The 10,756-nt window shown below is 45.3% G+C and overlaps 1 protein-coding gene across 4 annotated transcripts in view; it reads left to right on the plus strand.

Annotated features, from left to right (window-relative positions):
* Window positions 1–8,278: 8,278 nt before the first annotated feature.
* BTRC (beta-transducin repeat containing E3 ubiquitin protein ligase) overlaps window positions 8,279–10,756 on the plus strand; it is a 182,111-nt gene continuing 179,633 nt past the window's right edge. For 2 of the 4 annotated variants that reach the window (XM_029245101.1, XM_029245096.1), the window contains exon 1: window positions 8,311–8,430. In XM_029245101.1, coding sequence (XP_029100934.1) covers window positions 8,383–8,430 — 48 coding nt within the window. In that variant the 5' untranslated portion in view covers window positions 8,311–8,382. Of the gene's footprint in view, window positions 8,431–8,638; window positions 8,825–10,756 lie in introns of those variants that run through there. The other 2 variants (XM_029245099.1, XM_029245097.1) reach the window with 2 other exon arrangements.

Raw genomic sequence — 10,756 nt, forward strand, 5'->3', positions numbered from 1 at the left:
TGCAGTGGAAGCATGGAGTCTTAACCACTGGAGCGCCAGGGAAGTCCCCTTATTGAAGTATAATTGATTCACAATGTCATGTTAGTTTCAGGTGTAGAGCACAGTGATTCAGTTTTATATATATATATGTATACACACACATATAGGTATACACACAAACACATATATATAAAACATATATATATGTATATATATATTCTTTTTCAGATGGTTCCGTGTGCTATGAGGTAGGTTCAGGAAAGCTTTGAGATCAGAAGTCAGTAAGGAGCCTTATGACCTTATATATTGCAAGCTACCCACATATTCATAGCTGAAATGATATGAGATTTGTATCAATATAATCCAAAGGATGGGGGAAAGAAGTTGGTGGTGGTACAAATGAAATATAAGTGGCCATAAGTCAATATTTTTGAAGCTGAGTAATTGTTGCAGGAGAAGGAGGAGCAAGAGAATGGTCATGTCCCAGGTCTCGGACTAGTTCCTGGGATGGGTCACTAAGTGAGGGTCCTTGGCATTGTGCAGGGAAGAACTCAAGAGTGAGCCATAGTAAAGTGAAAGCGAGTTTATTCAGAGACCACATTCCATAGGCAGAATGTGGTCCATCTTAGAAGGTGAGAGCAGGGACTTCCCTGGTGTCCCAGTGGTTAAGACTCTGTGCTTCCACTGCAGGGGGTGTGGGTTCCCCCAAGCCACACAGAGCAGCCAAAAAAAAAAAAAAGATGAGAGCACCCCTGGGGTATGGGGTTGTTAGTTTTTATGGGCTGGGTAATTTCGTATGCTAACAAGTTGGAGGATTACTCCAACTATTTAGGAGAAGGGTTGGGGATTTCCAGGAATTGGGCCACCGCCCACTTTTGGGCTTCTTATGGTTAGCCTCGGAACTGCCATGGTGCCTGTAGATGTGTCAGTTAGCATGCTGATATATTACAATGAGCATATAACGAGGCTCAAGATCTACTGGAAGTCTAATCTTCCAACGTCATGGGCCCAGTTGGTTCTAACCAGTTTTTGTAGTATTCTGTTTTTCTTAATGGCTGTGTCATTCTTTTAATGGTTGTTCCCTGTCCCCTTCCCTCCTGTCTCCTAATGAGTAGAAGGAAGTTCACTATATTCTTTACTTTATCTTTCTATGTGTTTGAAAGTTTACATAATCGAAAGTTACACACACACACACACACACACACAGAGTGCCCTTTCTTTGTGCGCATGTTTACTTCCAGGTGTTTTCTTTTCCTCCCTCCTTCCCTTCCTTTCTTCTCTTCTCTTCTCTTTCTCTATTTCTTCCTTTTCTTATTGTTAGTTGTTTTGTTATTGTTTCTCAAGTAAGGTGCCTTTATTTATTTTTTAAATGGCAGCCTGTTTTGGCTGTGGTAAGGGCAAACCAAGTCAAATGGGGCCACTGAGAAAATGGTTCCTTGGACCCTAGGGGCAGTAGTGGTAGAAGGGACAATCATCGGACAACCCCAAGAAGACAAATATTCTGGGATAGGGAACTCAGACCTCGGTGAAATAGGAGAGAAGGGGGAAGGGCACAAACTTTAAAAGAATGACATAGCCCAAGGACATGACATAAACTGATTAGAACCAAATAGGTGCAAGATGGCGGATGAGTCGACTTCCACTAGACCTTGAACCTCAGTATATGCCATTGTAACACATCAGCAAGCTAAATGACACACCCACCAGCACCATGACATTCTGAGACTGACCATCAAAAATTAAAAAGTGCAAAAAAAAAAAAAAAAAAAAAATTAAAAAGTGGGTGGTGACCCAGTTCCTGGAAATCTCTGCCCCTTCCCCAAAATAGCTAGAATACTCCTCCCACTCATTAGCCTATGAAATTACCCGCCTCTATAAAAACTGATAACCCCATACCCTGGTGCCCTTCTCACCTTCTGAGATGGCCCACACTCTGTCTGTGGAGTGTGTTTCTCTCTAAATAAATCTGCCTCTTACCACTTTGTCCCTCACTGAATTCTTTCTGCGATGAGACATCAAGAACCTGAGCTTCATTAAGTCCTGAAACCAGGTGTGTGATCTCAGTTGGAAGACTGTGGGTTTTGGCCGGTTTCAAGTCCTGGCACATAGGTTCAAGTCCCGATCTGAGGAACATAGTTTCATTTGTATAGCTGTCCTGGCTCCCTCCTCAAAACTGCTGCCCCTCAGAATTGTTCCCCTCAAAAATTGTCTCTTGGGACTTCCCTCATGGTGCAGTGGTTAAGAATCCACCTGCCAATGCAAGGGACATGGGTTCGAGCCCTGGTCCGGGAAGATCCCACATGCTGTGGAGCAACTAAGCCTGTGTGTCACAACTACTGAGCCTGCACGCCACAAATACTGAAGCCCCTGCACCTAGAGCCTGTGCTCTGCACCAAGAAAAGCCACTGCAATGAGAAGCCCATGCACCGCGATGAAGAGTAGCCCCCACTCGTCACAACTAGAGAAGGCCTGTGTGCAGCAACGAAGACCCAACACAGCCAAAAAAAAAAAAAATTATTAAAAAAAAAGTTGTCTCTTGCTATATGGAGGAGATTGCATTTGATTTAAGGGGTTATTCTTCAACATCAAAGTTCTGACAGCCACCCCCCAGTCTGTTCCCAGACCTCTCTTGGGCTGACAGCCTGGCTGTCTGGATTACTCTCTGTTTATCTACTGATTAATGTGCCTCATGTGGAAGCTTCTTCCAGCTGCAAGGCCCTAGGGATTTCCCCCTTCCTGAATGACCTGCCCTGCCCTGCAGGGCTGTCTACATTCCAGATCTCATCTTCCCCCACACCCCCATACTGTTGCCAAGAGAGCCCTGAAGTTAGTATATATTTTATGTTTTGTTTCCCTTACAAATAGAAAGCTTCCTAAAGGCAGGTCTTCTCTCTTGAGATTCATTTCTTTTTCTTTAATATTTTATTTTTGGCTGTGTTGGGTCTTCGTTGCTCTGCGTGGGCTTTCTCTAATTGCGGCGAGTGGGGGCTACTCTTCATTGCAGTGCACGGCTTCTCATTGCAGTGGCTTCTTTTGTGGAGCACGGGCTCTAGGGCACTTGGGCTTCAGTAGTTGCAGCACGTGGGCTAAGTAGTTGCAGCACGCGGGCTCAGTAGTTGTGGCACACGGGCCCTAGAGCACGCGGGCTCAGTAGTTGCAGCACGTGGGCTCTAGGGCACGCAGGCTTCAATAGTTGTGGTGCACAGGCTTAGTTGCTCCACGGCATGTGGGATCTTATCGGACCAGGGATCGAACCCATGACCCCTGCAATGGCAGGCAGCTTCTTAACCACTGCACCACCAGAGAAGTCCCGATACTATTGTTAATAAATGCATTTAGGCTCTGGGGTTAGACTACTTACAAGAGAATCTGTATTAGTTATCTATTGCCACATGACAAATAACCCTCCAACTTAACAGCTTAAAATAACAACAAACATTTATTATCTCATATGGGTCAGGAATTCAGGAACAGTTTAGCTGAGTGTTCTACCCATTGTCTCATGAGGTTGTGTTCAAGATGTTGGCTGGGTTTGTAGTCACCTGAAAGCTTAACTGTGGCTGTTGGATCTGCTCCAAGATGCTTCACTCATGTTATTGGCTATTTGGTGCTGACTATTGGCAGAAGGCTTCAGTTCCTTGCTCTGCGGACCTCTCCACAGGGCTGCTTGGGGTTCCTCATAACTAAGTACCTTGTTTCCCCCAGAGCAAGTACTCCAAGTTAGTAAGGCAGAAACCACAATATTTTTTATAACCTAGCCTTGGGAGTCACCCTCCATCATTTCTGCAGTATCTCATTGGTTAAACAAATCAGCCCTATTCAGTATAGGAGGGATGTGAATACCAGGAGGCAAGAATTATTGGGTGTCATCTTGGAAGGAGACACCACCACGTCTTTTTTCTTCTTACTGCATTTGTATCAGGGGCACACAATTTCAATTTGCCCCATTCCTGATGATGTTCACCTTACTTTTTTTTTTGGCCGCTCCACGTGGCATGCAGGATCTTAGTTCCCCAACCAGGGATCAAAACCGTGCCCCCTGCAGTGAAAGTGTGGAGTCCCAACCACTGAACTGCCAGGGAATTCCTGATGTTGTTCACCTTGATTGCTTGTTTAAAGTTATATCTACCAGGCTTCCCCACTGTGAAGTTACTCTTTTCTTTTTCGAATCATTAAGTATTTGGGGAGACATATCTCCATTATTCTTTGAGTACTTCTTTGTGTTCTGGCACAAAATGTTCTAGGCTCATCTTGTATTTTCCTTGTCCTAGCTCTGGAATCAGTTATTTCCCCAAGGAACACTGATTTCTTTTAGTGGAGAATGGTACTTAGAAGCTAAGATCTGGACGCTAAGTGTACTTATTGTCACTGGGTATTGCTGCTCCAAGACCCTCACAGTGGGCAGAGCTAGAGAATGTATGTATGCAACCAATCTCCCATTGCTGCTGCTAGCTTCTTCCTCCACATGGATGCCCTTACCACACCAGTTGGGCTCCAACACCCCATGCCAGATCACCTCTCAGCATGGACACCAACTTTGTTCTGCCCTATGTAATAGTTTTAAGACTAAATTATTCAGGAAGGAGAAGGTCCAAACTGAGCCCATCTTGATTGTATATGCAAATTATACGAAATTTAGAGCTATTAATTGTTAACATTTATTGAGTACTTACTATGTGCCAGGTAATGGTCTAAGAACTTTCCATGAACCTTCACACCAGCCCAATGAGATAGGAACTATTATGGTCCCTGTTTTGCTGATGAGGCATAAAGAGGTTAAGTAACTTGCCCAAGGTCACACAGTTACCAGTGAGATATAGCAGAACTGTTTTATTGGACTTTTAGAACGTATCCTTCAAAAGGAGGAGGTATCCTGTGTCCTCCACAGCATTTTTCTGCCGTAGGCCCGGAACACAGATATTGCTAAATGTCCTCTGGGGACAAACTGCCCCCAGCTGAGAACCACTGGTCTAGAACAACATTAATCGAACCTAAGGAAAGTTACTTCTTGATCGTTTGTGCTAAGAATGAAAGAAAGGGGATAAACATAATCCAGAAGGGCAGAACATGCAAAACTCTCATTTCTTTGTGCAGCAGAGATTGCTGGTTGCCTATTCCAACACCCATTAGAAGTGCATTTCTTTAACCTTTCTCCTCCAGCTCTATACCCCACCTGCCTTTGCACCCATACTCTCTCCCTCCATTTCTGTCACTGGAGGTTAATCCTTCCATCTAGATTTCATTCTGTTTTTTCTCAGGACCTGACTCCATCATTATGCCCTCCTCTTTCTTTTATCTTCAACCTTTCTCTCTCTAATGGATCCTTTCTATCACCATTTAAATACGCTCAAGTCTCTCACTTCTTTTTATTCCCCAAGTTTTAATTTTGGAAATTTTCTTTAATTAATTAATTTTTAAATTTTTTATTTTAAATTTTTTTTGGCTGCACTGCATAGTTTGCAGGATCTTAGCTCCCTGACCAGGGATTGAACCAGGGCCCTCCGCAGTGAAAGCGCAGAGTCCCAACCACTGGACTGCCAGGGAATTCCCCATATTTAGTATTTTATTTTATTTTATTTTATTTTATTATTATTGGCTGTGTTGGGTCTTCGTTGCTGCACGTGCGCTTTCTCTAGTTGCAGTGAGCTGGGGCTACTCTTTGTTGCAGTGCGTGGGCTTCTCATTGCGGTGGCTTCTCTTGTGGAGCATGGGCTCTAGGTGCGCGGGCTTCAGTAGTTGTGGCTTGTGGGCTCTAGAGCGCAGGTTCAGTAGTTGTGGTACACGGGCTTTGTTGCTCCACGGCATGTGGGATCTTCCTGGACCAGGTCTCAAACCCGTGTCCTCTGCATTGGCAGGTGGATTCTTAACCACTGTGCCACCAGGGAAGTCCCCAGAGCAGAATTTTAGAGTTTAAAAGATCTTAACCTCCCACCCAAACTGAACCCTCCTAGACAATCCTGCCTCTATGTTTTCAGACAATATGGTCATCCTGCCTCTATGTTTCCTTTGTCAGGACAGCTCTGATTGCTAGAAAACTCTGAGTCTGAGTGCTATGTTATTACAGTGTGGTTCAGGGAAAATAGCACAGGCCTTGGAGTCAAGCAGATTTGGGTTTCAATCCTGATGATGTAATTTGCTGTATGACTTGAGCAAGTTATCGCCTCTCAGTCTCACTTACTTCATCTGTAAATTAGGGTTAATAGTACTTGTTTTTACAAAGTTACTCTATATTAGAGATTATGACTGTAAAATACCTAGTGTAGTGCCTGGCATAAAGAGCTAATAAAGTGACAGCTGTTATCATCATCATCATAATTATTATCCCACCCAGTGGTCCTGGTTTGCCCTATAGAGCTACATACATATGCATTTCAGTACTTTCAAATACTTGAATTTAGCTGCCATGTTATTCCTAAGCGCTCTTTTTTCAGAGTAAGCATCCATCAATATTTTTTCTTTCAGTTATCTTGTCCTTGGCTACACTCCTGCATATGATGTTTATAGAACATGGTGCCCATAACTGAATAAAGTACTCCAGGTGTGAGGACTTCCCTGGTGGCGCAGTGGTTAAGAATCTGCCTGCCAATGCAGGAGACACAGGTTTGAGCCCTGGTCCAGGAAGATCCCACATGCCTCGGAGCAACTAAGTCTGTGCGCCACAGCTACTGAGCCTGTGCTCTAGAGCCCGCGAGCCACAACTACTGAGCCCACGTGCCACAACTACTGAACCTGTGTGCCTAGGGCCCATGCTCTGCAACAAGAGAAACCACCGCAATGAGAAGCCCGTGCACTGCAACAGAGTAGACCCCACTCGCCGCAAGTAGAGAAAGGCTGCACGCAGCAATGAAGACCCGATGCAGCCAAAAATAAATTTATATAAAAAAATTAAATTAAACAAAACAAAGCAAAAAACACACAAAGTACTCCAGGTGTGGTCTTAGTGCTTTAAAACAGAGTAAAACCATAAAACTCTATTCCCCAGACACTAGTCTCTTCAAGCTGCCTAGGATTGCTTTAGCTTTTTTGGCAACCATGTCACATACTGCCTTAGTCCTATGAGAAGTTGCAGGTAGTTTTCATATGAATGAGTTTTGAGTCTTCATTTTGCAGTAGTGTAAAACTTTTTTTTTAAATTCAAGAGTAAAACTTTTTATTAACTTAAAGTCTATTATGTATTAGGTATTGTGCTGAGTTCTGAGGATGTAGGGATGAGTAGGACAAAGTATCAACATACTAGAAATGTAAGCTCCATAAGACTGGGTCTATTGCGTTCACTACTGAATCCCCCCCATCTCTTGGCACAATGTCTGCACACGGTTTTATGCTGTTTGTTGAATGAAAGAATGAATAAAATAGTTTACAATGGAAAATTTCCTTATAACCGAAAAGGTATTTCCCTAACTCACTTATTTTATAAACTCAGGTATTTTGTACAGCGTATCACTTTTAGCCCAACCCTAGTGTTTTTTCCACTTAGGTTAAACCCAATTTCCAAAATAAATTCGTACTGTCCCTTTTAAGGCCAAACTAAATACTTACATGCTTTATTTACTGGATGGCCATTATATTCCACCATTAAAGGCCTTTTGCAAGTACCCATTTAACCCTTAATGCAGGGCTTACATCTCAGGGTTAGCAGTACAGGCCATGGTTTCTGAGTGCTAAACACCCGAGAATTTCCTGAGCCGAGTTCTATTCGGCCCTGATTTACTGTGGATTAGAATAAGGTGACAGGCAGAAATGTGCGGCGATGACTTAGGAGGACCTTGAAATTCTGCATTAGTCTATGAGGTGCTGCCAGGTGCCCATAGGCCAAACGCCTCTGGGTTGAAATCCGTCCCGCAGACGCCAGACATATGAATTTTGGGGGCGTCCAGTTTTCTACAACCACAGTTAGGGAGGCCCTAGGACCTTTGTCTTCTCACAGTTTTTTCCAGTATTTGGGCTACAGGTGAGGCACTGGTCGCCATCTTGATATCAATTGCCAGGCAAGACGCCACTGGCGTCGCTCGGTAACCACGGAGACACCGATGCCCCTCCCATTTCCCAGCCCTAGAAGCTGTAAACTACGATTCCCATACGCTGATTCTCTACTTGACTGCCCGTTGTCTAGATTCGGCTTGTCAGCCACCGCGACCCTACCGCAGTGAACCGCGGGAGTTGCAGTTCGCGGTGTGGCCTCATTTTTTGCGGCGGGAAGTCCCAGAACTACAAATCCCGTGAGACAGCGGGCTCACGCACGCGCACGGAACAGCTGATCCTCCCTGGCCCCCCGGCGGGTGCCTGAGAGGTAAGAGGGCGGGGAGAAGGAAGAGGAGGCGGGATCCGGGCTCTGCGTTGGTTGCGGCCTGGCACCAAGGGGGCGGCCCCGGCGGAGTGCGGACTCGGTGGCCGTTGAAGAGTATGGACTCGGCCGAGGCGGTGCTGCAGGAAAAAGCGCTCAAGTTTATGGTGAGGAGAATGTGCAGGCCGGGGAACGGTGGAGGCGGTGGCGTTGGCGGCGTCGCTCAGGCTCGGGTCTGGGCCGCCATCCCGCTGGAGGAGGGGGCAGCGGGACCCTGGGCCGAGGCCGGGGCCGGGGGCGGAGGCGGCTGAAGGGACGGGACGGGAGTTCCTGGGAGGTAGGAGGGGTTGCGGAGAGGACCCGGAGGTGGGGGCAGCAGCTCCGCCATCTTGTGGATGAGAGGCCAAGTGACAGCAGGAGCTTAATCGGGGAGGGGCTCTGGGTGGCGCGCAGGGCCCTGGAGGGAAAGGGGCGTAGGGACAGTTACTGAAGAGCGGAGGAAGCCAGGAGGAGAGACGCCGTGAGGCCGCTGGCAGGGCCTTCCTTGTATGAGGGTTACGGGTGAGGCCCGGGAGAAGAGGTGCATTCAGGAGTGGGGAAGGGGAGCGCGGGATAGTGGGAGGAGAGATATTGGGAGTGGGAGGTGGGTGGGCAACGGGCAGCGCTGGATGCAGCTGGATCCAAGGTTAGAGGAGAGAAAGACAGGGCTGGTGGGAGACATAGATTTGTAGAGTTAGGGAGAGATAGCCTTTGCCTTCAGGGTACAATCCCAGCTTGGCCAAACTAATGTTGACAAACTCTGGAAAGGACTAGGCCTTACTTAGGAAGAAAAGGACTGGGGATGGGGATCTAGCGCTATGATGACAGTCTCTGGGAATGGAAAGGGGTTGACTAGGAACCAGAATTACAAATATCAGGAAAGGGGCTACATCCTCTAGTTTGAAAGGAGAAGACAGGAGAGGTTCATTGGCTGGGGAAACCTAGGTACAGGAGATTAGGGGCAAAATTAATAACTAATAGGGTAAAACAAAACTTAGTGCTAAATTGTAGAGATAGTAAAATGAGGGGACCGGATGCTGTACTACTTTCTGGGAAAGGAAAGGCCATGGAGAATCCAAAGACCCATAAGAAGTGATAAGATCAATGGAGAAATTCAGGAGATAAAAGGGGGAATGCAGGTAGTGAGGAATGGCTGATGTCAGGATTGGTAGTTTTGAGTTTTAGGTTGAAGCACAGTATGAACTTGGACTGGATTTTGTGGGTGTGTTTAAATCCTTTGGAATCTAGTTCTTTAACTTTGAATCATGCTTTTCTGTTTTTGATATGTGTATGTTTGGCAAATTTGTGGAGTCTGATATTTGATGCTTTTAATCTGATGCTTCATTTGTATATCCTAGATGTAAAACCAGACTTTGTGGTTACAGAATGATGGGATGCATAGACTTACTTCTGTCTTAGCAGGTGGCCATAGAGACGTTGATATTACTTGCAGTCTAGTTTTGCTTTTTCCAGAAGTAATTGTAACCTGTCACTCCAAATCTTATTTCTTTTGTCAGTTATTTTGTGTCTTTGCCTGAGATACCCAGATTTAAACAAACATGGACACTAACCTAATTGAATTTAGGCTTTAAACTGCCCCATTTACAAGAATACTGGTCAAATTTACTATGACTTTACTTACTTTGTATTAGTACTTTCAGAAACACCTAACTAAAGTTCAAGTGTATCTTTAATAAAATTCTGTTAGGCCTGAAGAAGGTTCTTGAGTTTCTACCAGATGTTGAAATTCTAAAATATTAAGAAGAGGCTTTGAAATTTTTTTGGACTATAGAAGTGAGAGGAAGTTGCTTTGTATCTACAGCCAGCTTCTAGAATTGAGTCAGAAAAGTGGCAGTTGCTTATTTTTGTTTTCCTGCTTAGAGATTGACTCAATCCTAATCTTGACATGTATCAGGTTTATGGAATAATGTGGTTTAAAGATCATAAAGAGACATTATGAGATCATCTTCTTTACTCCCCATTAGACGTTAGCCTAGGAACATTTTCAACCAATTGATCTCTGCTTGGCACCAGTGAGTTGTTTTGATAATGGTCTCCTGATTGAGTTAAAGTTGAGCTAGAGATGGCCATGTAGTAGTTTACAGCTTTTGGGACGCCACACATTATTAAATGTTGAGTCAGTTCCCATAGGGAGAAACCAATTCTTCTTCAGTTTTACAATAGTTACTTTCATTTTTGACCTTGCCTGCTATTGTGGCTGCTGTTTGAGCAAAGGCCAACTGGAAGAGGGTCACCAAGAATGACACCTTAGGGCTTCCCTGGTGGCACAGTGGTTGAGAGTCCGCCTGCCGATGCAGGGGACATGGGTTCGTGCCCCGGTCCAGGAAGATCCCACATGCCGCAGAGCGGCTAGGCCCGTGAGCCATGGCCGCTGAGCCTGCATGTCCGGAGCCTGTGCTCCGCAACAGGAGAGGCCACAACAGTGACAGGCCC

Source organism: Monodon monoceros, unplaced genomic scaffold (genome assembly GCF_005190385.1).
Source record: "Monodon monoceros isolate NGI ecotype Baffin Bay Population unplaced genomic scaffold, NGI_Narwhal_1 Super_Scaffold_4, whole genome shotgun sequence".
Lineage (NCBI taxonomy): Eukaryota > Metazoa > Chordata > Mammalia > Artiodactyla > Monodontidae > Monodon > Monodon monoceros.